The sequence below is a fragment of the Peromyscus californicus genome, unplaced genomic scaffold (assembly GCF_007827085.1).
Source record: "Peromyscus californicus insignis strain IS unplaced genomic scaffold, ASM782708v3 Scaffold_14__1_contigs__length_90479793_seg_2, whole genome shotgun sequence".
Lineage (NCBI taxonomy): Eukaryota > Metazoa > Chordata > Mammalia > Rodentia > Cricetidae > Peromyscus > Peromyscus californicus.
Window position 1 is genome coordinate 21295924 of NW_026294436.1, and position 14738 is coordinate 21310661.

At 41.0% G+C, this 14738-nt stretch overlaps 1 protein-coding gene across 2 annotated transcripts in view; it reads left to right on the forward strand.

The window, feature by feature from the left end:
• Positions 1 to 14738, forward strand: part of Kdm5b (lysine demethylase 5B) — a 77403-nt gene that overhangs the window by 46402 nt on the left and 16263 nt on the right. For both annotated transcript variants that reach the window (XM_052737014.1, XM_052737013.1), the window contains 10 exons: positions 234 to 392; positions 1949 to 2130; positions 3247 to 3409; positions 5082 to 5201; positions 6540 to 6734; positions 9639 to 9820; positions 10841 to 10965; positions 12703 to 12853; positions 13011 to 13125; positions 13557 to 13912. In XM_052737014.1, coding sequence (XP_052592974.1) covers positions 234 to 392; positions 1949 to 2130; positions 3247 to 3409; positions 5082 to 5201; positions 6540 to 6734; positions 9639 to 9820; positions 10841 to 10965; positions 12703 to 12853; positions 13011 to 13125; positions 13557 to 13912 — 1748 coding nt within the window. The remainder of the gene's footprint in view (positions 1 to 233; positions 393 to 1948; positions 2131 to 3246; positions 3410 to 5081; positions 5202 to 6539; positions 6735 to 9638; positions 9821 to 10840; positions 10966 to 12702; positions 12854 to 13010; positions 13126 to 13556; positions 13913 to 14738) is intronic.

Below are 14738 nucleotides of genomic sequence, written 5' to 3' on the forward strand. Positions count from 1 at the left end.
TTAGTTGGGAACTTGAATTCATAATCAATTCTTATAGTTCTTAGTTATAAAGTTTATTCTAGAAAATAGAGTTGTTGCCTGAAATCACCCGAGAATATCACCTGTGGGAAATTATGGACAGCTATTTTTTTTTTTCCTTAGCAAGTTAATCTATGATTCTCATCTCTTAACTAGTCATAAACAACTTGTGAACGAATGGAAAAGTTACTCTTCCAGTTTCCTTGTACTTCCAGATGGTTCCTACAGAGCTGGTAGAGAAGGAGTTCTGGCGACTGGTCAGCACTATTGAAGAAGATGTCACAGTGGAGTATGGAGCTGATATCGCTTCGAAGGAGTTTGGCAGTGGCTTCCCTGTACGAGATGGGAAAATCAAGATTTCCCCTGAGGAAGAGGTAGGTTCCAACTGTAGGAACTTGTAGTGTGAGGCGGAGCTCTACATTTAAAGCACAATGTTGATCTAAAGGGCAGAATACTAGAGTAATGACATCCTCGGTGTAACAATTATGTCCTTTTGAGTGCCTTGGAAATTGTGTGTTGAAATTGTTTGGTTAGCTTGAATTATTTAGAATTACTCTCAGCACAGTCTTAATTACTGGATTTTTAATATCTTCAAGAAAAATTAAGTCCTCAAAAAGTCCTAGTCCTGATTATGCACTACAGTATGGTAATTATAGGACATTATTACCACCCTTTCCTCCAGGTTCTAACCTTGAGTTCTTCTATAAAATTAACCTGAGGGCCAGATGGTGGTGTCGCATGCCTTTAATCCCAGCACTCGGGAGGCAGAGGCAGGCAGATCTCTTGAGTTCCAGGCCAGCCTGGGCTACAGAGTGAGTTCCAAGAAAGGCTCCAGTGCTATACAGAGAAACCCTGTCTCCAAAAAAAAAAGCCAAAAACACAAGAAACAAACCCAAACCAACCTGAGAAATCAAGGCCTTGCTTAACTTTAATGTTTATAAGTGTCTTACTCTGCATGCTAGTGGACTCATAATCCCAAATTTCTCTGTCTGTCCTGTGGACAGACAGATTTAAAATGTGTGTGTGGGTGTTCATTTTCTATTTTACATACACACAGAGAAGTACATAGTCATGTGCACAGCCAGGTTAGTCTTCACAAACTGAACACTTGAGCGCAGGGTACCCAGCGCTAGAACAAGAAAGTAGGATAGACTAGAGTGACACTCCTTCTCTGCTTTTCATCACCACTTCCTTCCTGAGGACAACCACTATTACCTTACACATCCCAACTTCTAACTGACGATGTAGATTAGTTTGCCTCGTTTTAAACTTCATCTAATGAGTTTATATTCTTCTGTATCCAAAACAAAACAAAACAAAGGGTAGATGTGTATATACAGTTCCACTTATTTAAAGTCTAAACCAGACAGAGCTAGAGATCATCATAGTGGCAGTCTACTTTGACCCCTAAACCCTTCATTTTTTTTTTAAAGGAGTCGTGTCCACCCCCCACCCCCCCCACGTACGTGCCAGACAGGTTTTCTCTGTGAAACAGTCCTGGCTGTCGTGGTTTTCACTCTGTAGACCAGGCTGACCTTGAAACTCACTGAGACCTGCCTGCCTCTGCTTCCTGAGTGCTGGGATCAGAGGCGTGCGCCACCACCTGGCTGAAGGAGCTCTTGAGACAATCTTTAACTGTGGAATTGTAGGGGCTGGAGAAATGGCTTATCAGTTTTACGAGCACTTGTTTCCCTTCCAGAGGACCTGGGCGGTTTCCTGCACCCAGGACAGCTGCTCACAATTGCCTTTGTTTGCTCCAGTTCAAGAGTACTTGATGTCCTTTTGTCCTCCTTGAGTATCTGCACACGTGTATCACAGCCCCGCCAATATAGATAAATATAACAGAATAAGAAAGGAACAAATAAACATTTCTAAAGTGTTAGCATGATACTGCTGAAACTTTATCCTCTTTTTTTCTTGCTCCTTTTAGGAGTATCTTGATAGTGGCTGGAATTTGAACAATATGCCAGTGATGGAGCAGTCTGTCCTTGCTCATATTACTGCTGATATATGTGGCATGAAACTCCCTTGGTTGTATGTGGGCATGTGTTTTTCTTCCTTCTGTTGGCATATTGAAGACCACTGGAGCTATTCAATCAACTACCTGCACTGGTGAGAAATTCTATATGGAGCCTATGAACAGTATGTATGCTGGGTAGGAAGATTCCCTCTTTCAGATATGTGTTGCCTGTGTCTGAAGGCAATGGGTTCCTTTTGTTTTAACTTATGTTAGATTAGATTTCCTATCAAGTTAGGACACTTTACAAAAGTTCTGTAGCCTCTGAAATCATACACTAGTTTAGTGTATTGGATGTTTCTAGGAATAGTGTAGTTTTTATATGAATTCAGTAAAGTGTTTACTAACAGGTTAAAAAAAGCACCGTGTAGTGTTTTTCGATACAGGAAATCTCACTTGGTAGTCATGGTAATCCATGTATTCCTTTGGGGATGAGCAGATCCTGGGGACTATCAGTTTCCTTTTGTTGTGCTGAATTCTGACATGTAACACTGACCTCTAATCTGTGCAGACTTTTGAACTTTATACTGTTTAAACTTTTCACCCAAAGCCATTTGTCCCTACATCTGTTTCCACCTCCCCTATTTCTTCTACTTCGAAGTTCAAAAATATTTTAAAATCTATAACCCACTCTAATCCAACAGTGGAATTTAAGGATGTACCACAAGAAAGAAAGAGTTGGCATATGGATATGCAACATGGTTCTGCTTCCCGAGGCAATTGCCCCAGCTGTAACAGGAAGATGATGTTTATCATACCTCACAGGGATGGCACAGATTAATTGGTTGACAATTTAAAGTTCTTGGAAGAATAAGGGCTCTTTATAAATGCTAATTGCCTTATTTGTATTTGATTTAAACCTTTTCCAGCAGAATGGGCAAAGGAAGATGGAAGGTTGCCATCCCTTCTCAGTTGATGAAGGAAGTTGTGTATCCTCTAACAAATATGATTCTTAAAAACTCTATAAGTCTGCATTTTGTAAAGTGGGGTCTGGAATGATGACCACCTCAGATGCAAAGTATCATTTTTTGTACTTGAAGGGGAAAATGCACTATATATGTTCCACTCACATTTCTAATGTTACCTCTTTGATTTGAGCATTTGTTTGTAGCTCAGTCTTAGAGAACAAGATCAGAAAAATGTGAACTGCTTTGTGTGTGCGCGCATGCACTGGTATTAAACATTGATTGATTTTCATAATCTGTTTTTAGGGGTGAGCCAAAAACCTGGTATGGAGTTCCAGGATATGCTGCCGAGCAGCTAGAAAATGTAATGAAGAAACTAGCTCCAGAGCTATTTGTGTCCCAGCCAGATCTCCTCCACCAGCTTGTGACCATCATGAACCCCAACACTCTGATGACTCATGAAGTGCCTGTATGTTCTGAGTTAATCCTCCTGCTACTCAGCTTATTCACTACTTCTCTATTACTTTTTTTATTATTTTTTCTTTCTTTTTAAAAAGTTATTTGGTATTTTCAGGGCTAGGCGGTGGTGGTGCACACCTTTAATCCCAACACTCAGGAGGCAGAGCCAGGCAGATCTCTATGAGCTCAAGGCCAGCCTGGTCTACAGAGCAAGATCCAGGACGGGCACCAAAACTACACAGAGAAACCCTGTCTTGAAAAAACAAACAAACAAACAAAAGTTATTTGGTATTTTCATAATATAACTTGATAATAGAAGCAGCTGTTTGGTGCTGTATAGCATAATCCAATGGGCCAGGTGCTTAGACACCATAAAAAACTAATTTGTTGTAGTTCATACCTAAGTTACTGAACAGACTTGCTTTGCAAATGAGTGTAGTGCTTTTTAGTGTACAACTTAGTATAGTTGGAGTTTGTAGAACCATTATCACTAATGATTTCTGTACTATAAATTTTGTTTATAACTTTAGTCAACAAAAATATATAAATAGTTACTTGTAAATACAAAATAGTTTACTATGAAAATGGCTAGCTTCTGTTACAATTTGATCAAAACTCTGGTTTTAAAATCTTTTTAAAAATACTGATAAATTTTATGTGTTTGTATGTGTACCTGAGTGTTTTTATGTGCACCATGTACATGAGTCTGGAGTTCAGACGAGATATCGGATCTCCTGGAATTGGAGTAACAGGTGGTTGTGAGCTGCCACATGGGTGTGGGGGAACTGAACCCCACTTTGTCTTTTGCAAAGATTTGAGTTCCAGCACTCCATAAAGAAGAGGGAACAATGAATCTTATTGAATCTCATGGTCTTATTCTTGAATGATTAACCAAAATGGCCTACTTTGTAGGACTATTGATGGTGGTGCTGGGAATTGAACCAGGGTCTTGGGACTACTAGATGTATACACACTGTCCTGGTATTACTTCCCAGCCAGAATTGGCTGTTTCGAATTGCTAATCACCCTTCCTCCCGTTGAGCATCTGTGGGTGTGTGTATCTATGCCTGCACTGGGTGTTGTTCCTCAGGGGCCATCAGACAGGATTTCTCAGGACTTTAATTTGAGGGCTCACTAAGTATGTATTCATGGAACATAACTTAGAAAGTAATGACTGAATGTATAAAACACCCACCATGTCTTCATTGTTAGTATTTTTCCCTGCTGGATTTTTCCAATATGTCAAAATTTGAATAAAATACAGGGGCCAGATTTAGGGCCTAAGGAAATAAATAAATTATTTCTTCATGGTCTGGAACCTGCTGTATAGTCCAGACTGACCTCCAGTTCACAGGCATCTGCCTGTCTCTGCTTCACTGTTGCTGAACCTTAGGATATTCCTGGTTTTACCTGTAAAGAAAGATGTGTCTTGTCTCCTAGATGCAGCCTTATTTGGTTTGAGCACTGTCTCTGTTCAGAGACTAATTAGTTCTATTATTGTGGTATATTACTCTATCTTGTGGCAGGAATCAGGTGATTCTACAACAGTAATTGTATGTACAAATGTATGTGTGTCCAGTCCTGACCTGTTTGTCTGGTGAATCATCTAACAGTTCATGTCCAAATTGTCTTTGAGAATGTTACTGTCAAACCTTAAAAATCTCTCATCCCTGTCTCTGTAGGTTTATCGAACAAATCAGTGTGCTGGGGAGTTTGTGATTACGTTTCCAAGAGCCTACCACAGCGGTTTCAACCAAGGTTTTAATTTTGCCGAGGCTGTTAACTTCTGCACTGTTGATTGGGTATGTAGTACGAATTTGAGCTTTTTCCTTATAACACATTGTATGACAACTCAAGACATGTACCACACTGCTTATTTTAGTTGACATTACATTTGTTTTGTAGCAAGACCCCTTTCTCTCTTTTTAAGATCTATTATTTTTTTAAAGTGTATGTGTATGTTTCTGCACATAGACATGCACAGACATGTGCTTGGACCAGTAGAGGCCAGAGAAGGTGGTTGTGACTTCTCTGACATGGATGCTAGAAGCTGAACTCTGGACTGCTGTAAAAATCAGCAATTGCTTTTAACTGCTGAGCCACCTCTCCAGCCCCCAAGACACTTCTTTTAAGTTGTAGTTTTAAATCAACTTCTTGGGGACAAAGAAGTGGTTTTGTTTTTGCTTTTTTCCACTGTTGCCAAGCCTAGCCCTGAGCTCTCTGTTGCAAACCATCGTTCTGCCTCAGGTTCTGGGGAGCCTAACTTGTAGTAAGAACTTTCTTGAAGAGCAGAGTCTAATGACTTTTAACAAGGTTGAAGCTTATTAGAGCTTACAAACTAGTAACAAATATTCCAGTCTGAGAACTCAAGTAGGATTGCCCTAATTATCCACAGTACAACAGTTGAATGACATGTTTGTTCATTGCAGAGTTGATATTTTATGCTACAACTGTGAAGGTTATGTGTAATATAAAAATTAGTAAATTGAGCCGGGCTGTGGTGGCGCACGCCTTTAATCCCAGCACTCGGGAGGCAGAGCCAGGCGGATCTCTGTGAGTTCGAGGCCAGCCTGGGCTACCAAGTGAGTTCCAGGAAAAGGTGCAAAGCTACACAGAGAAACCCTGTTTCGGGGGGGAAAAAAAAAAAAAAAAAAAAAAACCTGATGTGTAGTTAAGGATGGCCTAGAATTACAGACCTTCCTGCTAAAGAGCAAGGATTTAGGCATGTACCACCATCTAGTGCTTTTCTTGAAAAATAGCAATAGTTCTTTCTGTCTTTATTTTCCACTATATAGTTCTTGAGTATTAATTATCCCTGAAGTAAATTAAGATTGGTAGTTCAGCACAGTTGTTTGAGGAAATGTACAAATATTTCCAATTAGACTCTACATTACTCACATTAATTCATTGTTCATACAGTTCTTCCTTAACCAGTTTTCAACTTAGTTACCCAGTGTGTCAGATCTTTAGAGCACAAAGATGAATAGGCCCAGTGCTCAGAGAATCTGAGTCTGGTTTAGGGTTAGTAAGTGATAGGTGGTTTGACCTAGATTGGGTTATTGGGTAATATGGTAAGTCAAAAGTTTTTGGAAATTTAAAAAAGGTGACGATGTCATGTTTCTTTTCTGCTTGTGACACAGCTACCATTGGGCCGCCAGTGCGTGGAGCATTACCGCTTGCTGCACCGTTACTGTGTCTTTTCCCATGACGAGATGATATGCAAAATGGCTTCCAAGGCTGCTGTGTTAGATGTTGTGGTGGCGTCAACTGTCCAGAAAGACATGGCCATTATGATTGAGGATGAAAAGGCTTTAAGGGAAACTGTGCGTAAACTGGTAAGGTTTCTGGAGATCCAGTTCCATACTGCTGACTTCATAGAGTTCTTGCACTTTATTGTGGTTTTAAGAAGCTTTTCCTTGCTGTATTCGGTTTTTACAAAAGCTATTCTGATTGACATGTAATATTTTGTTTTTATTTGTATTAACTATTTTTCATGTGCTTATTTTATCCCTTGTATCACTATTTCTGTAAAGTATCTCTTCACATGGTTTGTCTGATTTAATTATAAGATTATATTATCACAATAGTGCCTCTCTCTCTCTCTGTCTGTCCCCCTCCCTCTCTCTATCCCTCCCTTTCTTTCCTATAATAGTGTCTCATGTATCCCAGGATGGTCTTGAACTTGGTATGACCTCTCCTGTTCTTCCCACTTGCACTTTTCAAGTGCTGGATTACAAGCTTGCCTCTTTTTTATTATATTTTATTATGTGTCCTTCTTAAGACATTTGTGCATAATACAAAGCCAAAGCCACCAAAATATTCTCTAGAATCTCATACTGTCTTCTCTCTGAATTGCCTTGGTACCTTGGTTTTAAACCTATGAATCTAACCTATTGCTAATACTAAATGGTCTTTACTCCTGTAATTTTCTTTATGATTAAAATTTTATTTTTAATTACCTGTATATGCTTGTGTCTGTAGGTAGTTTTGTGCATTTGAGTTCAGTGCCCACATAGGTCAGAAGAGGATGTACAGTGTCTTGGAACTGGAGTTACAGGCAGTTGTAAACTAGTAACATGGGTGCCGGGAACTGAACTTGGTCCTTTGCAAGATCAAACATTGTCTTTCCAGCCCTTTAATTTTCTAAAAAGCTTTGAAATAAGTAATAACTAGTGTGAGTCTTCCAATTTCTTTTTGAAGACAGGGTCACATATAGCCCAGACTGTCCTTGAAACTCTTTATGTAGTCAAGAATGACTTTGAACTTCTGATTTTCATGCCTCTACTTCTCCATCACTAGAATTATAGGTATATGCTACCATGCTCAGTTTTTTTTTTGTTTGTTTTTGTTTTTCGAGACAGGGTTTCTCTGTGTAGCTTTGCGCCTTTCCTGGAACTCACTTGGTAGCCCTGGCTGGCCTCAAACTCACAGAAATCCGCCTGACTCTGCCTCCTGAGTGCTGGGATTAAAGGCGTGTGCCACCACTGCCCGGCCCATGCTCAGTTTTATTCAATACTGAAATAGATCCAGGGCTTGGAGCATACAAGGCAAGCATTCCACCTACTTTTAGCTCTTTTAGTTCATTTGCATTTTCCTGTTAAGGTTTTGATTTAGTAGATATTTTTAATGGGTTCTTTTGGATCAACCATATACATAATCATATATATATATACACACACACACACCACTGTGCATAGAATACTGGAATGTTGTCTATTGGGAGCCCATTATGGACTACCAGCAGGCTATCCATTGTCCTCTGGTGTTTTATAGTTGAAGAAAACAATGCCTAGTGGATTTAAGTGACTTACCTGCTGTGGAGTAGGTTCCACCTGTAGCTCAAGAGCTGTCAGCAGCTGATGGCTGCTGGAGGAGGAGGAGAATGATTTTTCTCAGGGGATGCACCAGTGAGGTTATCTGTACTCCAGTGGACGGCCCCACACTCAAGTACATGTGGGTCCACTTAATTGGACTTATTGAGTTACTAAACACAAACAAAGAAATGCAGATAAAACTGGGAAAAGAATGTTTGGGAGTGTGTTTTGGTAGGGAGTAGGTGTAATTAAAATACATAGATAGAAAATTCTCAAAATAAAAATATTACATAAAAATGTTAGTTAATTTCTGCAACTTGGAGAACTATTCTTTTCCCTAGATGTGGAATTTACAGGTTAAAATTGTGTATAAACTACACGATTTCCATCTTCAAAGTTGATCTTTGGTCTCCTTTAAGCTCAACTCTCCAGACCAAGGATGTCCTTTTCAATGATTATGATTAAAATGACAAATCTATCCATCAGCATTTTATACTCTGTCTTTGTTGAGTATGGATGCAGATGAGAAGACAGTAGAAGTTGGGCTTCGAGTGACAAAAGACATCTCCCAGGCCAGGCAGTAGTGGTGCACGCCTTTAATCCAAGCACTACTGGGAGGCAGAGCCAGGAGGATCTCTGTGAGTTCAAGGCCAGCCTGGGCTACAGAGGACAGGCACCAAAAGTACACAGAGAAACCCTGTCTCGAAAAACCAAAAAAAGGGACATCTCTCAAAAGAGTCTTCTAGAGGTCAGATGGGATGAGCTACAGGTGAAATGTTCACTTGGGAGGTATTTCAAGTGTGTGTGTCAGAAGGCACATCAGACACCCTACAGCAGCCAGAGCTACAGGTGGTTGTGAGTCACATGGCCTAGTGCTGGGAACTCTGTCTTCTGCAGGAGCAATGTGGACTCTTGCTCACAGACTCATCTCTCCAGCCCCTCTGCTTGTTTTGAGGAAGATGCTAGGGCTCAAATCCAGGGCTTTGTGCATTGTAGGCAAGTGCTCTATGAGGTATGTCCCCAGCTACTTTTTAAGTTTTTCTTCTGTGATAGAAAGCATATATATATATGTTGTGTGTGTGTGTGTGTGTGTGTATGTATGTATATATATATCTTCTCTATGCTCAAACTTCAGTAAGGTAAGTTTGGAGCAAGATAGGCTGCTAACCTCAGCACTATTAATTCAGCACTGATTTTGTTTATGTTCAGATCAAAATGGTTAGACATGGACCTTACCTTACCCAAAGAGGGATTCTTGCTGAACAAGTGGATTAACATGCTAGGCTCTTGGTACTTTGTAGTCCATATAGTTTTAAATCATCCTTACATATTTTATTAAGGCTTAAAAAAAATCCTGTGCATACTTGTCTTGGTCTTTTAGATCGTATTATTCTTTCAAAGTCTCTAATACACATTTAATTTTAGGGAGTAATTGATTCAGAAAGAATGGATTTTGAGCTGTTGCCAGATGATGAGCGGCAGTGTATAAAATGCAAAACTACATGCTTCATGTCTGCCATCTCGTGCTCTTGTAAACCTGGCCTGCTTGTTTGCTTACATCATGTAAAAGAATTGTGTTCCTGTCCCCCTTATAAGTATAACCTGCGGTAAGTAGGAAGGATAAGTTTTTTTTTCCTTCTTTGGGAAAGCATGGAACTATTTTGTGTGTACATGTGCATATTGTATATTTATGGTGTGTGTATGTGTGTTTGTGTGAGATCACATTCATGTGTGGATGTGGTTATGTATGTATGTGTATGTGTATGTGTCACAGTGTGCTATGGAGTTAGAGAACAGCCTCAGGTGTTGGCTCTGGCTTTCCTTGTTTAAGGTAAGTTTTCTCTGTTCTTGATTGTGTATGCCAACCTGGTTGACCCATTAGTTTCCAGTGAGTCTCCACTTCATGTCACTGTGTCAGGACTGGGTTGGCAGATGTATGTTATAGCACTCAGCTTTACATGGTGTCTTATAGTCAGTGTTCTATTACTGTGAAGAGACACCATAGAAAGCACTTAATTGGGGCTTGCTTACAGTTTCAGAGGTTTAGTCCATTATCCTCATGACAGGGACCATGGTGACCCCAGACAGACATGGTAGTTGAGAGTTCTACATCTGGATCCAAAGTCAGCAGGAAGAGAGAGACACTGGGCCTGGCTGGAGCATTTGAAACCCCAAAGCCCAGCCCCAGTGACACACTTTTTCCAACAAGGCTACAACTCTTAATACCTCTGAAGTTGTAATGCCAATCCCTAATGACCAAGCATTCAAATATAAGAGCCTATGGGGGCCATTCCTTTCATGAAAAGTGCCTTTTCCATTGAGCCTCCTTTTCAGCCTGCACTGAGTCTTTGCTCAGCAGTTAAGAGCACTGGCTGCTCTTCCAGAGGTCCTGAGTTCAATTCTCAGCACCTACATGGTGGCTCACAACCATCTCTAGTGAGATCTGATGCCCTCTTTTGGCATGAAAGTGTACATGAAGATAGAATACTCATCCACAAAACAAACATAAATAAATAAATCATTAAAAGAAAAAAGCTCAGTGGCATCCCCATTCTAGATCTGTGAATGTTGAGGATAAACATCCTTCTTCAGTCACCTTCTCACGCCTGTCTGTGTCCTGTTTCCAGGTATAGGTACACTCTGGATGATCTCTATCCCATGATGAATGCATTGAAGCTTCGAGCAGAGTCTTACAATGAATGGTCCTTAAATGTGAATGAAGCTTTGGAAGCAAAAATCAACAAGAAGAAAAGTACGTAATGTACAATGTGTGATTTGTAACCAGCAAAGTGGAGTTGGGTTTTGTTGTGCCAACAAAACAGATGACTGAAAACAACCTAATTTCATCCTTAGCTCCCATGTCTGAACAGGTTTCCAGATCCTTGGCAGAGGTTTTAAACCAAGAGTGGATGAGGCAGTTTGCCTCAACATTTAAGTGCAGTCTGGCCATATAGATTATGCAAGATGGTTTTGGGACCAGTGATGACTCAGTGGGTGAATTTTGAGCTAACTGTAGTCCTAAAGAGATGTTTCTTATTGAAAAATACCCATCTCCTCCCTTAAGCGCCTAGTGGAGGGAAAGTGTACATGCCACACAAGCCTGCTGGTCTTGAATCCAAAGCTGGAGGGAGAGCCAGCTCCATCCCATTTCCCTCTGACCTCCATGTCTGCACCATGGGGCGCATTGCCCTCCCCCCAGTATAAAGGCAGGAAAAGAAAAAAAGGACCTGGGTTCCATTCTAATCCTCCATGTCGCCTAACAACTGTCTGTAATCCTAGTCTCAGGTGATACAATGTCCCCTTCTGAATACATGTGGTATATAGACATATATGCAGGCAAAACAACCATACTTATAAAAATAATAAATCAAGCCAGGGATGGTGGCTCACACCTTTCGTCCCAGCACTGGGGAGGTAGAGGCAGGCAGATCTCTGAGTTCAAGGCCAGCCTTGGTCTACAGTGCAAGTTTTGGAACAGCCAGAGAAACCCTGTCTCAAAAAAACCAAACCAAATAAGATAAATAAATCTTAAGAAAATATAGCAACTTTTTTTTTTTTTTTCTTTCTTCGTTTTTCGAGACAGGGTTTCTCTGTGTAGCTTTGCGCCTTTCCTGGGACTCGCTTGGTAGCCCAGGCTGGCCTCGAACTCACAGAGATCCACCTGGCTCTGCCTCCCGAGTGCTGGGATTAAAGGCGTGCGCCACCACCGCCCGGCCGCAACTTTTTAATATATTTCATTTTTAAAAAGCAGATTTTTTTGTAATGCAATGTAATACTAGTTTTAAAAAATCAGATTCTTTGAAAGGCAATGTCTATGTCTATGAAATGCTGGCCTAACACTTCCTAGTTCTAATCAAAGTTTAGTGTCCCTGACATTTATCATTACCTTTCCTTTTTTTTTAAAGAAAAGATTTTATTTTATATGTATGTGTTTTGCCTGTGTGTGTGTGTGTGTGTGTGTGTGTGTGTGTGCGCGCGCGCGTGCGCACACACGCACGCGCGCGCCTGATATCCACTAAGGCCCAAAGAGTGTGCTGGATCCTCTGAAGCTAGAGTTAAAGATGGTTGTGAGCTTCTGTATGAGTCCTGGGAACTGAACTTGAGTCCTCTGCAAGAATAATCCCCCCCCCCCCCCCCCCCCCCCCCCCCCCGTGTAGCACTGGTTGTCCTGGAACTCACTCTGTAGACTAGACTGGCTTCAAATTCATAGAGATCTGCCTGCCCCTGCCTCCTGAGCGCTGGGATTAAACATGTGCATCAATTATAAAATGCAATAAAGGACCACAATGTGGTCCATCAGATCCTAGTCCTTCTCTCAGGAAGACCAGCTCTAAGCACTTGCTGAGCCACTTCCCATCGCCCCTCTCAGAGAGATGGTGTCTGAAACAGAATCATGATCTGTTGCATTTGGGGAAGGACCTTCTCCTCTCTGTTGTGTAACTAATTATAAACTTGATGATCACAGAAAGATGACTGTTCTGTGTCTTAGGTCTTGTTAGTTTCAAAGCTTTAATTGAAGAATCAGAAATGAAGAAGTTCCCGGACAATGACCTTCTGCGTCATCTTCGCCTGGTCACACAGGATGCAGAAAAATGCGCTTCTGTTGCCCAGCAATTGCTTAATGGCAAAAGGCAGACAAGGTACACATTTCTGACTATTTGAAATGGTAATCTATGGCATCTGAATCTAGAAACCTGTTAGAATTTTTCTTTCCGTCCTTAATTTCTGTGATATTGCCAGCTATGGGTAATGAAATATGTGTTCTCATATAGCTTCCTTGGGCCCTTGTCTTAACAGGTATCGATCTGGTGGAGGAAAGTCTCAGAATCAGTTGACAGTGAATGAACTCCGACAGTTTGTGACTCAATTGTATGCTCTTCCATGTGTCCTTAGTCAAACACCATTGCTAAAGGTAACCATATAAAGATGTATGGGTAAATTCCATATTTGTGCTTACTCAGTTAAGTAGCCCTCTTCAGTGGTAATTTTTATGTTAATTTGTGTGCATACATGCATGTGTGTATCTGCAGAGAGAGACCAAAAGAGAATATACATTACATCCAGAGTTACCGGTGGTTGTGAGCCACCTGCCATGGGTGCTGGGAACTGCAACTCTGTTCCCCTTGAAGAGTGTCAAATACTCTTAACCTCTGAGCGATCTCATTTTCCCTATAGGTGACGTGTGTTGCCTCATTTACTCATGTTATTACTGACATGATGTGGTTTGGTGAAGAGGCTTGTATTGGCTATGAACTTCAGATTTTAGTTTGAAAGAAGTCAAGTACTGAAGTGCTGTTTGGCTATGACTTCTATTGGTTGGCTTATTTGCTTGCTTTCTTTTAGGATCTCTTGAATCGTGTAGAAGATTTCCAACAGCATAGCCAGAAACTCCTGTCTGAGGAAATGCCTAGTGCTGCTGAGCTACAGGACTTGCTGGACGTCAGCTTTGAATTTGATGTTGAACTTCCACAACTCGCTGAGATTCGTATTCGCTTAGAACAGGCCCGTTGGCTAGAAGAGGTGCAACAGGCTTGCCTAGACTCCAGCTCCCTGTCTTTGGATGATATGAGACGCCTCATAGACTTAGGGGTGGGGCTGGCTCCGTATTCAGCAGTGGAGAAAGCTATGGCCCGCCTGCAAGAACTGCTTACAGTCTCAGAGCACTGGGATGATAAAGCCAAAGGTCTTCTCAGAGCAAGGTAAAAACAAAACAAAACAAAAACAAAAACAGATCCTAACCTTTCCCTGGGAAGTTTGGATAGTGGGTGAACTTTAAAGTGTAGACCACAGAGCCAGCACACTGTCCAACATAGGTGTCCTTGTAAAATACTTGGGAAAAAGCTTTCTGTTGGGGCCTGCTTTGAAATATGGGTAAAGAAAATTAGCCAGAGGTGGTGGCACACTTTTAATCCCAGCACTCAGGAGGCAGAGGCAGGCAGATCTCTTGAGTTCAAGGCCAGCCTGGTCTATGTACATAGTAAATTCTAGGATAGCCAGAGCTATATGGTGAAGTCCTGTTTCAAAAAAAGAAAATTAATATTTTCTTATTTTACTGCTTATAAAATAAATGGTTTAGATGGAAAGAACTTTTTTTTTTTTTTTGGTTTTTTCGAGACAGGGTTTCTCTGTGTAGCTTTGCGCCTTTTCCTGGAATTTCACTTGGTAGTTCAGGCTGGCCTCGAACTCACAGAGATCCGCCTGGCTCTGCCTCCCGAGTGCTGGGATTAAAGGCGTGCGCCACCACCGCCCGGCTGGAAAGAACTTTTTATAATTTACTTATGTTTATTTTATGTGCATTATTGTTTTGCTTGTGTGTGCATGTGTGTGTGTGTGTATGTATATATATACATATATATATATGTATATATATGTGTATATACATGTCTGTGAGGGGGTCAGATCCCCTGCAACTGGAGTTAGATATTTGTGAGCTGCCATGTGGTTGCTGGGAATTGAACCTGGGTCCTCTGGAAGAGCAGTCAGTGCTCTTAACTCCTGAGCCATCTCTCCAGCCCCCAGAAATGA